At 43.5% G+C, this 20736-nt stretch overlaps 1 protein-coding gene across 4 annotated transcripts in view; it reads left to right on the top strand.

Moving 5' to 3' along the window:
- The first annotated feature begins 3406 nt into the window (after positions 1 to 3406).
- The window catches only part of SMAD2 (SMAD family member 2), a 65922-nt gene continuing 48592 nt past the window's right edge, over positions 3407 to 20736 (top strand). For 2 of the 4 annotated variants that reach the window (XM_084832880.1, XM_084832883.1), the window contains exons 1-2: positions 3418 to 3506; positions 19638 to 19922. In XM_084832880.1, the coding sequence (XP_084689006.1) occupies positions 19687 to 19922 (236 nt within the window). In that variant the 5' untranslated portion in view covers positions 3418 to 3506; positions 19638 to 19686. Of the gene's footprint in view, positions 3507 to 4167; positions 4257 to 19637; positions 19923 to 20736 lie in introns of those variants that run through there. The other 2 variants (XM_084832881.1, XM_084832882.1) reach the window with 2 other exon arrangements.

Genomic DNA, 20736 nt, shown 5'->3' with positions numbered 1-20736 from the left:
GATGCCATCCTTGCAATTCTGTGCTACCTGCCTGTACTCTTCCTTTGTTGCTTGGCCTTCCTTCCACTTCCTATATGTGTACTTTTTTGTTTTCTGGTCTTCTCTAAGCTTTTTGTGAAGCCACATTGGCTTCTTCTGTTGTCTTCCACCTTTTCTTCTTGTTGGAATTGTTTGTAATTGTGCCTTGAGAATTTCCTTTTTTAAAAGCTCCCACCCATCTTGGACTTCTTCTCTCATTAGAGTTGCTTGTCATGGGACCTTACTGATCATTGTTCTGAGTTTATTAAAATCAGCTTTCCTAAAATCCAGGGTACGCGTTTGGCTACACTCGGCTTTTGCTTCCTTTAGAACCAAGAACTCAAGTATAACATGGTCGCTTTCCCCCAGAGTTCCTATAACTGCTACTTTATCGACCAAATCATCTCTGTTGGTTAGGATCAAGTCAAGGACAGCCGATCCTCTAGTTCCTTCCTCCACTTTCTGTAGGAGGAAGTTATCCACCACACAAGTCAGGAATTTCCTGGAAGGGACATGTTTTGCAGAATTTGTCTCCCAACAAATATCGGGGAAATTGAAGTCCCCGATTACTACTACATCATGCTTCCTTGAAACATTGCTTTTCAAAAGTTTCATCCTCGTTTTTTCCTTGATTGGGTGGCCAGTAGTAGACTCCGACCACCATGTTCCTTTTATTCTTTGCTCCATTTATTTTAACCCAGATGCTCTTGATGGGGCTACCAAGCTCCTCCTCCTGTATTTCTGTGCAGAGATATGTATTTTTCACATACAGTGCAACCCCACCTCCCTTTCTGTTCCTCCTGTTCTTTTTGAACAAGTTATATCCTTCAATTGCTGTATTCCAGTCATGACAGTCATCTCACCAAGTCTGTTATACCTATCAAGTCATAACAAATCATTAAAAAGCAAAAAACAAAATAACCCTAAGACAATGCAACAAAGAGTCTTGTGGCACCTTAAAGACGAATACAATTATTCTGGCACAAACTTTAATGGACGCTGTCCACTTCATCAGATTCATCAAGTGTTAACCGCACATTGGCAGCTTTATATGAACATGCTGGTGAGTGGGGTAGGTGGTGGGGGTGCAAGGAGTGGACAGAGATGTAAACTGTGTAATCGGAGGAAATTGAAATTCAAAAAGTACAGACAGGGATGATTACCTTAATAGTTGCCATTCACAACACTTTGTTGGTTGATAACATAGACATCATTCCAATGGTGAGCTGATTAACATATATTGTGATAAAAAAACAGGCTTTGACCTTATTGAAACCACAGGAAATACAATTGAATCTCTTCAAAATTGAAGAATTTGCCACAGTTTGTTGTGATCCACACAATCAAAGGCTTTAGTATTGTCAATGAAGCAGAAATAGACGTTCTTCTGGAATTCTCTTGCTTTCTCCATGATCCAGAGAATGTTGGTGATTTGACCTCTAGTTCCCCTGCCTCTTCGAAACCCAGCTTGTACTTCCGGTAGTTCTCTGTTCACGTGCTGCTGAAGCCTAGCTTGTAGGATTTTGAGCATAACCTTGCAGGCATGTGAAATGAGCGCAATTGTACGGTAGTTTGAACACTCTTTGGCGTTGCCCTTCTTTGGAATTGGGATGTAAACTGACCTTTTCCAGTCTTGTGGCCACTGTTGAGTGTTCCAAATTTGTTGGCATATTGAGTGCAGCACTTTAACAGCATCATCTTTTAGGATCGTAAATAGCTCAGCTGGAATACTGTCATCTCCGCTAGCTTTGTTGTTAGTAATGCTTCCTAAGGCTCACCTGACTTCTCTCTCTAGGATATATGTATAGCCACTTGAAAATTGCCAGGGGTCTCAGAGGACCACTTAATCATCCTTTGGTTGCTGTTCTACAAATCAAAGCATATACACAACTCATCTTTTAGTAACATTTCTTTCAGTGCTGGAAACTTTGCCCAAACCAGCACCATATTATGACAATCACAGGCCCTAGACAGGACCTTGTTAGCCTGTTTCATAATCTCGCCCAAATCAAAATGAATTCCTTCTCCATTATCAGAAAACAATAGAAGGAAGGAGGGGCCAACTACAGGTATTTTCATCTGTTTTGCAACTTTTCCATGGACTAGCTGAATAGAGCTCATGGACCACCAGTCGTCCACACGCCACAGTTGAGAATCTCTATGCTTGACTATACACTTGTTTTTCAAAATGTTATTTTCCCTAGCTCAGAACATTCACGTGACACAATTCAGGCATTCCTCAACACCCTGTTGTCTGTGAATGTGTGTGACATGTTGCTTTGTTGTTGTTGTTCAGTCGTGTCCGACCCTTCGTGACCCCATGGACCATAGCATGCCAGTGCCTTGTTGTGGTGAAGGGGCTTGCGTAACTCAGTGAAGCCATAAGCTATGCCGTGCAGGGCCGCCCAAGACGGACCGGTCATGGTGGAGAGTTCTGACAAAATGTGGTCCACTGGAGAAGGAAATGGCAACCCACTCCAGTATTCTTGCCAAGAAAACCCCATGGAACGTGTGTGACACGGTTTCTTTAATACTTTATGAACCACCAAAATGGTATTATTATTATTAATCAAATGCTGTCACTGACTTTTCCTTACTAAAACTTCTCATTTCTAAAAAAACAACCCCATTGTTATGTTTGAGGGCTTAGTTTTGTTGCATATTATTATTTTATTATTATACCACAGCTGGGTGTGGTGGTGGTGGCACGACGAGAATACAGCTGAGCGAAAACCATTTAAGTTTGTGATGAACGTGGGCCCCCCGAAGTATTTGCTTTTTCCGAGGGGACTGATTGAAACTATGTATTAATTTGCTCGTTTGGTTTTAGGACGTGGCGGTGTTTGGGCCTATTTCTTCCATGCTGGGAGCGACAATCACCGCGCGGAGGATTACTAGCGCATCTGGCGGAGGGGTTCACCAAGCCCCTTCCTCCAGCGCCAGTTCTTTGCGGCTCAACCCAATTTCGCCCAGCTTCCCCGCCCCCACTTCTTCATCTTCCCCTGGCGCAACCAACCCCTAGTAGTGAAAATGCCGGGAGGAGACTGGGGCGATAGGCGGGAGTAAGCGCCGCGAGGACCAACCTGACACCCGCCGCGGCCAATCCGGAGGCTTTTCACGCCCTCCTCTTCTCCCTCCGCCCCCACTTGACGCCGCGCGCCTCGCCTCCAGCCGATTGGTCGCCGCCGCCAATCGCTGCGAGCTGAGGCAGCAAGCGAGCGGAGGAAGGAGGGGCGAAGGGGGCAGAGGGAGGGAGGCGGTTAGCCCCAACCCCGCCCCTTTCCTCCCTCTCATCCACTCCGCGCTGCAGCTTCCTCGTGATGGACCACAGAGGCGGCCAATGAGCTCGCTCGTGGAGTGGTCGGGGGGGGAGAAGAGGAGTCGAGGCGGGGCCGGCCCTCGGCAGCCAATGGCGGGCGTGGAGCCGTGAGGGCCAGCCAGCGAGAAGGGGCGCGAGGGTGGCAGAGGCGCAGCTCGGGGGTGAGGAGGTTGGTCTCTGAGGTGGCGGGGGGACTGCGAGGGGGGAAGGCCCGGCGGGGGCCAGAAGGGGCGCCGCGGGGGCCGGGGCGAGCGGCTGGGTTAGGCCCCGGGCCTCGGCCGTGCGAGGGGGAGGCTCCCTCGCTTTGTTGTGGTGGGAGTAGGCGGTGCTGCGGTGGGGGAGGGGTGCGGAGGCAGGCGGGCGGGAGGCAGGCCTCCTCCGGGGGGGCGGGGGGGCCGCTGGTGGAATCCGGCCCCCTCACGGCTCCGCTTGTGGGGGGCTCAGATGTGCGGATTCAGAGGAGGAGGGGGGAGGTGTTGCCGCGACTCCCCACCCGCCGCTCTCTCCGCCCCTCCTCTCCCAAGCTTGATCCCGTACCTCTTTACTCGGGCGGAAGCAAGCCCCCGCCCCCACGGATTCAATGAGTCTCGGCTCCTCAGGTGTAAAAGTGTGCGTGGGATCGCAGCCGTCTCATGTACGCGCTTCAGTCCGGAGCCAGCACGCCCCGAATCCTCCGCGGGGGACCGAACAACTTCTCGGCGGAGCGGGCTCGGTGGCTCGTGTAGCAAGTTTGCCGTCCCGCGTCGCGAGCAGCAGCAACGAAATTCCCGCCGAGCGAGCAACCCTCGTCGGACCCTGGTGGAGACTTGGTCGCGAGGCGAAGGTGGCGCATAGGATCGGGCGTCGTGCAGACCCCATGCAAAGGCGCGTTTACTCGGAAGCAAGTCCCTTTTGAGTTCAAGCGGGTTTTTGTGCCCAAGTAAGTGTGCGTAAGGATTATAGCCCTCGACATAGTTACTAAGGACTAAGTCCCACTGAACTCACTGGGATTTACTTCTGAGTAGACATGGATAGGATTGTACTGTTAGTCTTTCGTTATGCGTAGCTGGGTAAGAGGCAAGCAATAGAAATCTGCAGAATATTAATATTCGGTATTTCCATTCCTCCTCTCCCTCTTAACCAACAACAATCCTTCCTTGCAAGCAAAAGACTGTGTGTTTAAGGCTGCAATCTAAAAACAGTTACTACACAGAACATACTTGCTTCGCAGTAAACGCGTTTAGGATTGTGCTGTGTGTTTGCACGGTCTGTTGTTGGAATCTGGAGTGTGGTCTGGAGCCAATACACCCGTTGTTTATTTAAAATATATTGGGGAGAAAAGTAGCCACACCAAGATCTCTGCAGTGGTGGGGAGGAAAACAGCAAAACTTTTTTTTTTCTTGCCTTCTTCTCAACAATGAAGTAGTTGGGAGTATAGCGGTTACTTAAACCATGCCCAAGCAGAAAGGCTAGGAAGCAAATGGCCAAAACAAGAAGTTTTAGGATAATCCTTCCTTATCTACTATGCTTTTTTCTTTCCCACCCCTGTAGAGAACCAATAAGATTAAAAGAGTTGTCTTTCCAATAAGATTAAAAGAGTTGTCTTTCCGTCTTCTCTTTCTAAATGAAACAAACATGACTTAAGATTTAGCTCTGGGGTTCCACCAAAACCAAGTTTAGGACAAAAGAGGCTTTTAGTAAATCTTTTCTACCATCCCTGCCCCAATGGCTTAGAATAGGCATAGTTCTTACCACCACTGAATGAAGGGTGTGTGTATGTTTGCACTTAATATACCAAGGAAATAATTTGCCTTCACTTCCAGTTCTTTAACACCTCTATTCATTTTCCTATCCTCAGAATCTAGTCTTTGTAGAAACATTTTTTCAGTGGGGAAATCCCATGTCCTGTCTCAGAAAGGTGTCTTTGTCAGATAAAGGGTACATCTTTTTGTTTTGAGAGGGAGGACTCTTCAAGTAGTTTCCACTCATAAAAAGGGAAGTGTTTACTTATTTTGCATACACAAACATTTAGCATTTGGTGAGAAATGATATACATTGATCAAAAGTTATAAAATAGGATGCTGAAGCGTTCTGAAATGTGTTAATAAGCAAGCAGTACAATCTTGTTCACAGTTGTGTACCTACAAGATCTCTCAATTTAACACATACAAGATACTAGCTGGGATATCCAGCTTATATCCTGGTAGCAGTCAATGCATGTGGCTTCTGGGAATTGTTGGTATTCTTGTCTAGGCTGATGGGTCATGCTCAAGTGTGTTTCTCCAGGCTAACTTACTGCTGAGTGGGGTAGATTTGTTCTTGTAATACAGGAAAGGCTGATTCTGGCAGTAAAAGGTGATGTACTCGGGAAGTGTATTTCTGTTGAGTGAGTTATGTTCCAGCGTAATTTTAAGTTGCCTGCCTTATGTAGTACAAGATTCTGGTTGCCATACATGTTCATAAGCATGTTTTTATAAAACACTTCCTTTGATCAGGTCTGTGAACACAAACAAAACTCTGCTTGAAACAATTTAAAATGAGCATGCTAGGCAAATGCATAAGGAAGGTAGAGAGGAGCTGAATTGTTTTTACAGTAGGTGAGTGATTGCTTCCACCCAATCTCTTGTAAGTGTTTGGCCTGAACTATATTTATGTAAATATTTTTTGGCTGACTTTTAGGGCATTGCCCTTGCAAGGCAGATTACATAGTCATAAAACATTAACACATTAGGTTGGATCCAGTGGGATCCTTGTTTGGGTGCCCAAGCCCCACTGGCAGCTATGGGAGTGGGGCTGACCCTGCCCACATCGGTGTGCATGTAGCCCCTGTCACTGGCAGCTGCAGTGTAGCGCTTCTGGGGGCAAGTGCCAAAACTTTCCAGTTGTTTCTGGAAGGGGCAGGACACACCCCTTCCAGAACGTATTGGCGCTTGCATCCGGGAGCAGTACCATTGCAGCTGCCCGTGATAGGGGCTGTGGCGCCCATGCAAGGGTCCCATTAGATCCAACCCATTAAAATAACAAATTAGTATAAAAGTATAAAATAGCAGCTTAAAGACAGTTTAAACCCTTAAGCACTTTTGAAACTTTCAAATTAATACTAAAAGCAGAAGGCAGGTGATGTATTGTGGTACCTAAAAGCGTTGAGGCAGCCTTGGAAGTAGCCACTTGCCTCCTTGTCTCTGGCAAGTGGCAGTTGGCTCAAATGGCTAGGTAGGGAAGCTTGGACATAAATTACATTGAACTTGATGAGACTTACTCCTCAGTCTGCATGCCTAGAAATGAGGTTCATCTTTTTTGAGTGGCAAATAATTCACATAAGTATGTAAAGCAGTGCGGGCTAGTAAATGTTTTTGTGGACTTTTAACTTGCATAGATTTATTTGCAAGGCTGAAATGTCTGTGGATGAGGCATGCTGCCTTTGTCCTAGTCTGCAAGTTTTCAAAATCTCTTGCAGTTGTAATAGATAACGGTATTGGTATTCTGTGCTTTGAAGAGTAGGAGAACAATTTTTATAGCATTTTGCACATTAAAAATTGCTTGATAATCTCTTGTGCTTGTTCTTGCAAAAACCCTGTTAAGAATGATTGCTGCTACTCCCTTTACACTTAAGGGGCGTTGAAGCTTTAGTAGACTTGCCCAAGACCGTCAGGTGATCTATTGCTTATTTGGGAATTGAGCCCAGGTTTGAACACCCCATACCTACTCTGAAATTGGAGGAGTAAGGTGTATGTTTTAAGATTCCAGGGTGCTTCTAGCTAGATCAGGGGTGGGCTCTGTTTGCCCCATGGGCTCTGTTTGCCCCATGGGCTCTGTTTGCCCCCAGTGTGCCCCTGGGGTGCCGCTGAAATGCCCCCCGCAAGACAAGAAGTGGCCACCAATGCAGCCACCTTTCTGTGGTGTTGTGCCCCCTCCCTGAGCAGAATTGCCATCACCACATTGGGGAAAAAAAAGCATCCAGTAACTCGCACAGAAACCTGTGAGATGCTGTGGTCTGCTCTCACAGGGCTGTGTGGTGCAGGAGGGCAGTTGGTTACCCTTCTGCACCATAGAGCTGACTATTGAGCTGGGTCCTATTAGATGTTAAAGATGTACAACTTTTCATCATCAAGCTATGTATTTAAAATATTTTCACCTAATAATCAAGACTGGCTTGTGTTCAGGATAGTTGGCAACCTTTCCCATGAGTGCCAAAGTGATCATACTGCATGTGTGTGTTTGGTGCTTTTAAAAATGGCTTGTTCCAGATCTTGCAACCTAGTGAGCCAATTACTCCTTTCTTTGTATGAGAATAATGGGTTAACATTACATCAGTGTATCCTGTTCTAATGGAGATAGAAGTTCCTCCATACTTGTCAGCATTGTGCCACAAACTTAGTTTCATTCCTTGATTCTGTTGGGTTTTAGGATATCTGGTGGAGTTGCAAATGTGAATCCTCTGGTTCTGGGTAGAAAAACAGTTGTAGAGTTAGGAAAACAATTACTTGTACTTAATTTTGTTTAGCTACAAAACAGTTTTCAGAATTTCTTCTGCAGTTCTTAATTGAATAGAAATACTGGTGCAAGTTGAGATAGCCCAATGTTGTCTTCATTGACTTACTCTTATGAATAACAGCTCACATGAGTGGTCTAATTGCCTGAGCAGTATAATATCACAGAGAAGAGGACTTGTGTGAAATTGTACCTCCTCCGAGCAGTTACTTTCAAGAGACGCAGTATAATCTGAACTGATGCTCAGTTTTGTATTTGACACCTGTATATTTAAAAAGCTGCTGTGGCAAGGTTATTAAACTATTTCTTCTAGCTGTGCGCCTGATAGGAAATCTAAATTTACAAACTTAAGTAATGATGTGTTAGATGTCTTGGGTATCTGAGATTGCAGTTGTCCGCCTAGAGAAGCTGTTGCTAAGTTTTCAGTGTTAAAAATTTATAGTGTTGCAAATGTATCTATATAATAGATCCTATTAAGAGTGGAAGAAAAGATTTGGTGCTAAATGAGTTCTTACCAATAAGAGACTAAGGGATGTAATCCTGTGCAAGTATAGCCAGAAAAAATCCTACATCTCCTGGTATGGGGCGTGCTGGGCGTTGTAGGACTTTACATTTATTTATTTATTTATTTATTATTGCATTTATACCCCGCCTTTCTCCCTCTCGCAAGGAACTCAAGGCGGCTTACATTATCCTCCTCCTCACCGTTGTATCCTCACAACAACAACCCTGTGAGGTAGGTTGGGCTGAGAGTCTGTGACTGGCCCAAAGTCACCCAGTGAGCTTCCATGGCCAAGTGGGGACTAGAACCCGGATCTCCCGGCTCCCAGTCCGTCACTCTCACCACTACACTACACTGGCTCTCAATCCTACATGCATAGGATTGTAGCCTAATGTGTTCCCATAGATACTGTGGGTGTTTACATTCCTTTAAGGAGAATGGGCTGGCTGCCTGTTCAGACACATGATAGTAATATGACTGTAACTGGTTCATCACCATTAATAAAGGGGCATTGGTTGTGGACATGGCCTTTTATGGGAGATGCAGTCCATGGCAGAAGTGGTGGAGTATTTCAGTTTAAGGAGCTTGTTTCCCCCAGTCAAGCTCCTTGGTGGCTGGCTGTGAGGTGGCTGAGAAGCATCTGGAGCCCCCTGGCTGACTGGGATATTGCCTCTGCTCTGATTCAGTGGCCTCTGGGGCAATTGGGCATTTCCGAAAGGGAGGGGGATAACTTGCCTGCAGGGAGAAGAGAACAGCTCCTTGGTACTCATTTTGGCCCATCCCATGCTGTTTCCTGAACAAAATTATTTGTGTGGTGGCTCTGGCCATTTCAAAACTTGTGTGAAAAGTATGGCTTCGCACCTGGTAGGCACTGCTTCAGGCAGGAAACAGAGTTCTTTCATTTCCTGCTTGGAGGGGCAGCTGTCAGGGGGTTAGTGACATCTTGCAAGACAAAGGTGGCTTGAGAGTGGAAGAGGAGGGTGTTGTAGAATATGCTGGCGCCCCATCTAAAAATCTTCTACCAGCTGGCAAGTAGTAATTTCTGCATATGGTCACATTTCTTTATTTAGCTTTATTAGGGAAATATTTAGCTCCCTCTCCTTTTGGGGGCTGGGCAGAACATCTCTTGCGTCTGTGCAGTGCAGCAGAGACTGGGGAAGAAGGAGGTGGTAGTTCTTTGTCATGATGGGGTAGGAAGCTCTCTTCTTTGTGTTGTATAGAGATGCCCCTGAGCAACTAAATAATAACAAAAAAAGATTAAATCTTGCTGTCTGCTTGTAATTCATGCGTTTATGTCCATAGTGTTAAGTGTCTGCACAATTGAAATATGCTGGAGGTTGCGTTACATCATAGCGGATAGAAGGAATTTTCCTCCCATTTGTAATACTAGAACTTGGAGTCACTCAATTAGATTAATTGACATTAGATTTAGGGAAGACTAAAGGAATAACTTTTCATACAGCACATAATTAACTTGTGGAGTTCTCTACCACATGATGTGATGATGGCCACTAGTTTAAATAGCTCCTGAAGGGATTTAAGGTTCGAGGTCTGTCAGTAGCTATTAACCATGATAGCAAAACAGAACTTCCATAGCCATAATGTGCTTATGAAGGCATATGGATGGCTTCAGGTAGACCTGCTTTCTGTTCTTCAAGGCAGTTCTTAAACTCCTACTTATAGTATTGTATTGGGTTTTAAATGTAGATCACCTCAGATGCCTGTGAACAAAGGCAAATTCTATAAATATGTTTGATTATAACATTTTCATGAAGGATAAGGCTATCAGTGGTGACTAGTCATGATGGCTATACGTTACCTCCAGTATTGGAGGCAGTGGGCCTCTGTACACAAGTTGCGGGGAACATGACCGGGAGGGTGCTGTTGCATTCATTTTCTATTGCGGGCTTCCCGTAGGCAGGTGGTTGGCCACTCTGTCAAGAGTGCTGGACTAGTTAGGTATTTAGTGATTCATCTTGGTTTTTCTTATGTTTAGCCCAATGTGTGCGCTCAAATTGTGAAAGAAAATTAGATGTTCTTTGTCTATGATGGCATCATCTTTGAAACTCATGCTACACTAACTACTACTGTATACTTATGCTGCTGTATCATCATGCAAGCACTATGAGTTAAGACCCAAGATATCAAATCATAGTTTGATCCTGGTTTGCTTTAATACCTAGATCTAGACTAAGAGTTCTCTGAACTGCATGTAATGGAAAACTAGTGTAGTCAAAAGTGGGATTAGGAGCTTTTATTCTCCTCTCGCATGAGAAGATGTTGAGAGCTTGAACCTCAGGCTCGCTCACAGTAGTCTAAACCAGGGGTGGGCAGCGTCCTCCAGATATTTTGGACTACAACTCCCATAAGCCCTAGCCAGCATGACCCATGGTCAGGGATTATTGAAGTTGTAGCCCAAAACAACTGGAGGGCACCAGGTTGCCTGTCCTTGGACTCTGGTTAAGATGATGATCTGAATCAGGCCATTATGTGTTTATGATTTTAAAAGTTGCAGGAGATCAGTGGCCCTCCAGGTGTTTTGGCCTACAATTTGCATGATCCTTCAGTATTGGCTACACTGGCTAGGCCTGATGGGACTTATAGGCAAAACATTTGGAGGGCTACAAATTGCCCACCCTAAGTTGGTCAGTTGGCAGAAAATCTTACATCTGCCAAATAATTATGATTTTCATACAAAATGGCTGCTTATTGCAAACAATGTTAACCATATTCACCACTCCACCTCTGCTTTTAGAACAATAACAAAGTCTATATGTCTCTTATGGAAGTTCCATTTCCTTCTATATTTAAATGTACCTAAAGTAAGCAACATTGTATGAACTGTAGACCTTATCTGGCCTTCCAAGGCTCTTCCTTCAGCCTGTGGTGTCAACGGTTGTATAGTGACTGACCTATATACCACATATTTGGTGATCAGAGGAAAGTTGGAGGCCTTGGTGGGCTGTAATTACTTCCTCAGCCTATGTTGCCTATAGCTTTATAGCAGTTGATGAATACTGAATTTATCATACTGAATAGGGCTAAGAAAAACACCTTGAATGTTTGAGCCTTGTGGTGATTAGGCGTTCTCCCTCTCCCCATGCTTATCACATCAGAGGGCCAGTGTAGGCAAGTAGTACGGGAACACAATAGAACATGACAGTGTCTGTAAGTGCTATTCAAGTTATGGGCAGCTGAGTGGAGAATGGTGTGGGGAGGTGAGTGGGCCATCTCCCCTGTGGATGGCATGGATGCTGCTCTGTTCTTTAAAAACAACCACCACTCAGTTGTAGAACTGTGGTTCGCAGGAAAAAAATTGGCTAAACTATATAGTAAATCTGCATATAAAGTCTCTTGAAATAACAAAAGCAGTTTCTTTGGCAACAATTTGGGGTCTGGATTATAGAATGCCGAGCACTTGCCACTTAGAGCTTATCAGTTGCTTATTACTTGGAGCCAGGCCTCCAGTTAGAAACTGTAGCTTTCCTTCTCCCCCCTGCTGCAGAGTTCTCAAGTCATTAATTTGCTTCTGTTTTTTGACTGCGATGTAGTACTCCTAATACGCTTCAGGTTTTCTTGTTTCCCCCCTTCTAAGATAATAAGTTAATGGTCATGCCATAATTATTTACTTGTATAAGAGGAACTAAGAAATATGGGTAAATCACAAAGTGGTGGTACTGTTCCAAAAGCGGTTGTAAAATAGCTTGCAGTGTGTAAAAGTTAAGGCAGAGGTAGCTGAACATTCTGTTAGCTAAATTGTAACTTAACTCATAAGTATTACTAGGGTGTGTTCCTATTACAGTGTTGGGGTGGTATAATGTTTAAAGTCTGTGCTGCAGTATTAGTACAATCCCTTCTGAAAATCTACATCCATTTCTAGGCTCCCTCTCCCATTTCTGGAAAAATGGGGTCTGGATCATGTATTCATGATTGTGCTTTGATCATGAGATCAACAAACTTGCACAGTGCCTGTAGATGAAGAAAAGTTGGCTCTGTTCTGTATCTTTGGCTATTGTATAAACAATTTAAGGGGTTTCAGATGTACAGTGCGTTGCTTTAATGGGCCATGCATGTAAATTTTGTAATTGGAAGCATCCCTTTAGGGGCTTGACTTGCTAAGTGAGCTGTAAATTCTGCTTTCCAAATTGGATTTAATTACTTCTATTGTAAAGCCACAAGACAATATCAAAGCTTACTTTGTTAGAATATTTGTAATTGATCAGTTAAATTGAATTGCTGCAGGTCATGCGATTGGATTAGTTGTTCCATGGAGCAGAAAGTAATTTTGGTATTTGTCATCTGTGATAGGCTACAAGAAACTGAGGTGCCTAAAAGTTCAAATGTATATCGTTCTAAGCCCATGTTTTGATGAGGCAAATTGACTTCCATTGTTGGTTTATAGGTGTTTAGTAAGAATTGTGTTTTTTCTCCATAGACAAAAGTTAAAGTGGACAAATGAGTTTTATTTCCGGTGTAAACTGGGATTACTGGATCAAATACAACTTGAATGGTTTGAGAGCAATGCAACTAGTTCACTGTCATGCTAATTTCTGTTGATACCTTTCAGTTTGTACCTCTTGTGGGCAAGCTTCTTGCTGTAGTCTGAAGAACTAGATGGTGCTTTACAGCCAGCACTGAAGTGTATCCATTAACCATATTTGCTTTATTTTATAAGTAAGGAGAATTGGAAGAAAAGAAACAGGAGAAATTGAGGAAAATACAGATATGAACCTAGCTCATTTACTTCCCTGCGTTTGTGAAAGAAAACAAAGTTGCTTCACCATTCCCCAAATCACTAATTGAATCCAAATCTAAAAACTTAAGCGCATACAGTCAGGAGTAAGTTCTATTGAAATTTGCAAGACTTGTTTCCAAGTACACCTGCATAGTTTGGGGCTGCATACCTCCTATACAGCACATGCAGTATGAATCACAGCTAAACATCCTCATCCATTCCTCTCCCATGGCTTTCTCAAAGGGATTCCCTTCCACTCTGAAGCCATTGATTCCATCTCCTAAACGGTGATGCAAGTTCCCCAGTTGACTACTGGGCTGGAAAAATCTCAAGCTGTTAAACATTTTTGTTATAGTCTAGATGTTTTAAAAGCATTTCAAGCCCGGAACAACTGAAAGTTGAAGGATGAAAATGATCCTTATTTTATGAACTACCACAAAAACTAGGTGATACAAAATTATCCATTTGGAATATCTTATTCCTCTAGGAGGCTTAAGCTATCACTTTTACATGTGTTTAGCAAAATGCTTATATTTTGGATACTATACCATAGAAACCTGGAGTGAAGGGCTTGCTAACTAATTTGCTTGCTGTTAATTTTTGTGCAGCTGTGCATCAAATTATGATGTATCATGATCCAAGAAGCATGCTTATTTGCTCTTCAGACTTGTTGAAGGTTCCTCATGTTTTTGGCAACTTGTTTGCTAGGAGAATTCTGTCTTGGCTTAGCAGCTGAAGGGTATTTTCCATCTGCTCAGTGTGCTCACAGAGAATAGTCTAGAGCAGAGGATGGCAACCTGTGGCACTCCAGAGTTGTACTGTCATTGGCCATGGTGATTGGGCTGATGGGAGTTGTAATTCAAAACATCTGGAGTGCACCAGGTTGTCTACTCCTGATCTAGAGAAAGCTCTAGTAACTATATCTGGGGAGGAAATATAGGGGAGGAAATGCTAGTTACATTGGTGGAATGCCGATGTGGTAAAAGGTTCTTTCTCTGCTCATCCCAATCTTCTGTTGTAGGTGGATTGGGAGTGTCTTGTTCCAAATGAGCTGCTCCAGACTTTCCTTTCTGTGAGAGGTCTTTCCCTGGCTCCTTATTTTTCAAAAAAATAGACATTGCTGTAGTGCTTGGAGCAGGAATAGCTCTCCCAGATAGCCTGCCAGATGTTTTAATGGGTTAAATTTTGGGTTTCTGTAAATCTGCGGTGGTGTAGTGGTTCAGTGATGGACTTGGACCAGGGCAGCCTGGATTCAATTCTTTCTTGGTGTTGGAACTCACTGGGTGGCCTTGGGACAGTCACTCTCTCAGCCTAACCTACCTTGTTGGATTGCTGTGAGGATAAAATAGAGCATCCCCCCCATTCACAGTGCTCTGAGCTCCAGGGAGGAAAGGCAGGATGTAAATGTGAGAAAACATTAAAGACCTCACTTTCTCAGATGGTCTTAATTTGAATTTGGTGGATGAGCAAGCTAAAAAGCACCAGTCCCCAAAATTCAGATACTTGAGGGACCCTGCTTCTTTCTTCCCTCCACTGTGAAAGCTTCCCAATTGCTCCATTGAAAACCATTGTTTAATAGTCTGGGAAATGGCATCTGTGTTGGCTTTTCCACACATGTAAGTCATCACTTGATGTGGTAATCGACTTATGAAGAGCATATGTGAATGTAGTATGTGTCCAAGTTTGTGGGGGTGGAGTGACTTAGACTTTGTGTCAGGCAAAGCTTCTGTAATCCTTGTTCAGGCCATAAGAAACACCCAGGGAACCTGAAATGCTTTTTTTTGTTCTTGTATGTTATTAATATCCAATTTTTTTTTGTAAATGGTACCCTGTCCTTTTCTTGCTGCTAGCAGTGGTAGAGAAAGAATAATCTGAGGGAGGGAGTGGAGAGCCTTCTCTCTACTCCTTCCCCCATGAAATCCTGATATTGATCGCTCTTCCCTCCTGATAGTAACTGTTGGGAAAGAGTGATCTGTATGAGGATCTCTGGAGAGGGGATGGGAGAGTACAGGTGATAAGGAACTCAGTGGCCAGGGGCAAGGTCAGAGATCCTGCAGGGGGCCACAGTACAGGCCTTGGTGGCCCATGGGTTGTACAGCCTGCGGGTTGTGCACCCCTGCTCAAATGGGAAGCTTTCACCTTTATTTCAGTAGTAAGTGTCATACTGAGCTGGGACTATGACTTTTCTGCTTGAACCTTTTCAACCCATTCATAGCTGGCTGAGGAACTGGATAGAACCTACTATAGCTTGCATAATTAGCTGAAGAACTGAACTGGGGTGGAGCTCAGGCCATTGCTCAGCAGGTTGCTATCCCCCCTGCCTCCCCCCCCCCCGCCTCACTGTACTTGAGTAGAGAAGGGAAAGGGCTTTCCTCCTTCATCTCTTTTCCCTATTACCAGAGCAGTTTCAGGAGCAATCGTGTGCGAGCTTGGTGTGGCGCCCTTTTGTCTAATAAAACCAAAATCAAGCTGTTCTAGGATCAGCAATGGCTGCTGAGTGGATACTTTGTGTCCCAGAACAAGAAGAACATAGTCTTTAGAATTCTAAGTCTGCTCCCTTTTTTTAAAATGGGAGAGAACAAATCCCCTAGAAATCCTTATGAAAATAAAATCACTTCCTTTTCCTGAAAGGTAAATGCACTTCTTACTTTGTTTGAAACTTGCATAGTTTTTGGTGGTAGATTTAGTGATCCATAAGCGAAACTTCAGTTTGTGGCAAATGTTTCAGGAAGCGGATTTGTTTGAGTTGTTGCTTTACCCCTTTACCCTTGAATGAAAATGATCAGTCTGTGAATTAGGTTTCCTCTCCGCCTTTTTCCCCCCTCTCCTGTAATTGTTATCAATGTTTTCTGCAATCCACTAGAATGGGAGTGCCTATTGGGTGGATGAATAAAGATCTCTTCACAGATTCTGGCTTGATGTGTTAGCCTGCTAAAACTTGAAGTCTTGTACTTCCCCATAATTGATGGAGGGGTGTGGTCTCTTGAGCCTGATCTCATGCTGAGCATTGAGTGCCTCTAAAGAGCAGTGCAAAGTCAGGGACAATCTTCTCTTCTCTCCTTCCCTAGCTGAGGAGGAATGTGGGGTAGTCATGCTTGTGAAAGGGGTGATGGTGAAAGGTGTTTTTTGTAGTGAGCAAATTTGTTTTTTATTGTAGTTCAGGATGTGGAGAGAATAGCGATGGCATTGTATACAAAGAGTTGATACTTTGCAGTTAAAGTGTAGTCTTTGAGACTGATTAACATATTATTTTGAATGAAGCTACCAGATCTAGATATTCTGTTTCAGTCATTGGCCCTCCAGGTGTGGCTGGACAACAACTCATTCCTGAGATGCTGGCTGGGGCTGATGGGAGTTGGAGTTCAACATTTGGAGGGTCCTCAGCTTTGTTCCATTTGAGCCCAGTAACTGAGGTTTTTCCTCTCTCTTGGACTTCTTGTAACACAACAAATATATGGATAAATCAGAGGTCAGCAATGCAGTGCCCATGGGTACACTGACACCCACCAGGACCCCCTTCCACTTCCCCCTCACATATCCCCATGTGCGCCCTCTCCTAACCACGATTCCTCCCCACTGCCTACTTCACCTCTATAGTGCTGGAAGCTCTTAGGAGGAAGCAGAAAGTCAGCAGATCGGATCCCGATGCCAACTTAATGCTTCCGCCTTAAGGCTTCAGTCGTGCTTAGTTGGGCAAGGCATTGGGGTGGGGGTCGCTGTTTGGGTCTGGGGAAGGCGAGGATGGCAAGAAACAGGGGAATCTGGGCAATGGGGGGCAAGAAAAGGGAATCCCAAACGTAAATGCCCACAGGCCAAAATGACAAATGGGCATATGGATCTGAAAAATATTACAAATGTTCGTACAGTCACAAAAAGGTTGCCTACCCCTGGGATAAAGGATGGATAGGAGAAATGTGTGAGGGGGAAAAACATGACTGGGGCCACAAGAGAACATGTAAACTGTAGCCTTTTGACACTTACGCATGTTACAGAGATTGTCTGTCATCATGTGACTGCAGCCATTAAGATCAGAAACTTGTTTTCAAAATTCTGGATTGCATTAGATTGAGCTTTGTAAGCAGTAAAAATGCAAAAAACTGAATGCGTTGATTTTGTTCATGGGCTTACTCATGAGGAAATAGCATATTGCGTTGTGACAAAGCTTCATGCACATGTTCAAGACCATGTTGTAACTGGCCTTCGCTCAAAGATCACTTAAATCTTGTTACTACTTTATAGAGCTTCGTAACTTATAAATCATGTATAAAATGACTTCCCGAGATTGCACTGGGACCAAAAGACACCTATCCAAAGCCATTCTTGTGTGCCCAGTTTCTTAATGCAAAAGTACAAATCGGAAATCTATTGTCCACCTACTGATTTTGTTGGTGTTTGTAAAATCCAGAGATTATTTGTATTGGTTTCTGTTTATCTTACCAAGAATGTATTTGTTTATCTTGAAACATATTTTTTAAAAAACACCTTGTTCTCTTAAAATGTGTTTCTGCTGCCTTCCAACCTAGCTACTGAGGCTTGAAAATACTGGAAACTAGGATTGTATGGATTTTGTTAAATCTGTTCTGTCTGTGTTTCATGGATTGTCAGGCATCTTTCATTCCATTGTCTGCTCAGTGATGAAATCTGGGTTTTTTTGTACAAGAATTTCATTTGTTTGAAAGTGCGCACTTGCGTGAATCCTCCTAAAAGTAAAAAAAACCCCTGGTCCATAAGTCTGCACGACTTGGAAAAAGCCGATCCGCTGCTGAATGCATGGGTCAGATTCACAGAAATATGATCTCATTTGAAAACTTTGCAGATATCTCCGACGTCCCAACTGGAAACACTTGAGTTGGAGCCAGACCAAATTAGTTCCCATTAGTTCCCACTAAACTCAATAGGTCTTGAGTTAATGAATAACTTTTTACGTTGATTTCACTGGGATCTAAGTGTGACTAACTAGTCCATTGTATCTTAGTAAAGCAGGCAGTTTCTTTTATTTTAAGTATACGTCTTAGTGGTTTAGAACTTGAGATCCCGTAGGTGGATCTCTCATCACAGGGGGCTCCCACTGGCAGAAAATGGGGGCAATTTTCATCAGTTTTTGCTGTGTGCCATGAAAACCTGCTGCAGAATGTTGAGGGACACTCCAAATTGTGTGTCTGGGGTGGGGCTACAGCGGGAAGAGGAAAGTGGCAGAAATCAACCTCTTTCCTCCCTACCAATCAAAGAGTATGAATTATTTCATCTCTGAAAACACTGGTCTTTCTAGGCAGCAACTATTCTGGTTGAGCTTATTTTACTTTTTTGTAGGGTGCGGGTGCGGCATGGCAGTTACTTGAATTTTTTAAAAATAATACAGTTCTTACGTTGCATGTGTGATGTAAGCATAATTCTAATGTCTTAACATGATAATGGGTATTGTTTAAAAATATACAGTGTATTATATATAGTTTTCCTAAAATATTAAAACATCTTAAGTATTACTACAATCCTGTGTACCATTTCTAGGGAGTTAGTCCCATCAGAAGTCCATGGATTAACTTAGCATGCATAAGATTGGGCTGCATGTCCTGGATTCAGTTGAAGCTATGCCTGAGCAGGTATGTGTAGGAATGTGCACATAGTATAAACTAGAATTAGGGATGGATAGGCGACCCCCCCGTCCAGGTTTCCCAGGTGCCCACCCTGCACCTGCTCACATGCTTACGGCCAATCAAGCTCCCCACCGCTCGCTGAGCTGCCCTCAATCACCCAGGACCCATCCTCGAGTATTGCGATTGCCACTTTGCGAAAAAGTGTCGGTGATTAATATGTGCGCATCTAGTTGTACGCAAAATGGTGCTATGAATGGCCTCTATTTGCAAGAACACAGTCGTAGATTAGCCATTTCTGCCTGTATTCTTGCATATATGGGCCATTCATGCACCATTTTGCTTATAACTAGATGTGCATATATTTGCCATTGCCCTTTTTTTGCAAAATGGCGATCATGGGGCTTGCTGATCGGTCCAGGGTGAGCGCTGGTGGCTCGGTGAGTGGCTGGGAGCTAGCGTGTGGGTCGGGGGCAGGTGTTGAGCAGGGGTAGGGGCTCGGCGGGCATGAGCAGGTGGGTGTCTGCTTGACTCCTGGACCAAATTGGGCATCCGTGCCATCCCTAACTAAAATGTGGGTTTCATTCTTCAAAGAGGCATGTTAACAAGAGGCTTACCACTTCCATGAACCAGGTCTGCCTGTTAATAGCCATGTCATTTTGTAGAAAGACTCAGTTTCCTATTTAGCAAAAAGTATATTACTGACAGGAGTGTATATTCCCCATAATATAGCTACATTCACATAACAGTCCTTTATATAAAGTTGTGATCACAATGCAGAGATTTAGAATAATAATACAGGAATGGCAGAGTTGTTATAACTGGCAGAGAAGGATCACTTGCTTCTAGAATGGGCAGCTAATAAACTATCAATAGCTTCTTGTTTTGTCATGAGTATTTCAAGGCTTTCTGTCATCTGGCATTCTCCATTTTGTCTAGACTACATGAAAGATGAAGGAGTTCTCTTACTTAAATCTTCTAATGGATTTCCTTTTTCCCTAGGTTGTAAAGGGCAGCCAAGTTATTGCCTAAGTTGTTATTCACCTGGGCCATGTCGTCTATATTGCCGTTTACCCCACCTGTTGTGAAGAGACTGTTAGGGTGGAAGAAGTCTGCTGGTGGTTCTGGAGGAGCTGGTGGGGGTGAGCAGAACGGTCAGGAAGAAAAATGGTGTGAGAAAGCAGTGAAAAGTTTGGTCAAGAAGCTCAAGAAGACAGGGCAACTGGATGAGCTTGAAAAGGCAATCACCACTCAGAACTGCAATACAAAATGTGTTACAATACCAAGGTAAGAACTCTCTAAAGCAGAAACGAAAATCAGATAAATGTATCAAACAATTATTTATGTCTTGTCATTAAATAAAAAGTACTTCCACAAGGTTCATAGGGACATGAGTGTCTTTTTACATGGGTTTATTTGTCATATTGAAAGCTGTCTGTTGTAATGCGTTTTATAAGGATTATAGGTCCTGCACATTAAGATCTGAACAGTGAGATTGCTAACTATTTTTCCTTATATGTATATTTCAAAGTATCTAATAGCTAGGTTGTGACACCTAGGTTTCTTTTTACCAATATGTATTCCTAGAAAGGCATATTGGCTGACTCTTTCCTTGGTCGACACTTCATTCACCTAATCACATGTAGATGTCATTCTGCAGTTTTGAAGAGTAAACTACGTTTAGTTGTATAAACCACATGTTCACTATAAGAATTGGTCTTGGCTTATCAATATCTGTTCCAAAATGTCTACTTGTCCCTTACTTAGATTTCAGGAACTTGTGTTTCTTCCTCTACTGCTTTCAGCATAATAAGAGAGGGAGGCCATATGTGTGGTGAACTGGGAAGTATTCCTGGAATAAAATGTTGGTTATGTTTTTAAAAAATGGTGTCTTTGTTACAGAATAGTATCTGTAACTCAAGCACCCTCACTTTTTTTTTTTGTAAAGGTTGCATATAGAGTGACTGGAGAACACAAATATAACCATGCTAATAAAGATGCTAAAATAGTTAAATAGCAAAGGCAAGGATGGCACGTGATAGATTTAAAAGCTAGCAATCTTTACAAGTGTATAAAACTGAAAAGAGAAGGAAATGTGATA

This window comes from Heloderma suspectum, chromosome 2 (genome assembly GCF_057233095.1).
Source record: "Heloderma suspectum isolate Gila_16-S chromosome 2, 16-S_ref, whole genome shotgun sequence".
Classification (NCBI taxonomy): domain Eukaryota; kingdom Metazoa; phylum Chordata; class Lepidosauria; order Squamata; family Helodermatidae; genus Heloderma; species Heloderma suspectum.
The sequence above is the reverse complement of the archived record's forward strand: the minus strand, read 5'-3'. Positions and strand labels throughout refer to the sequence as shown.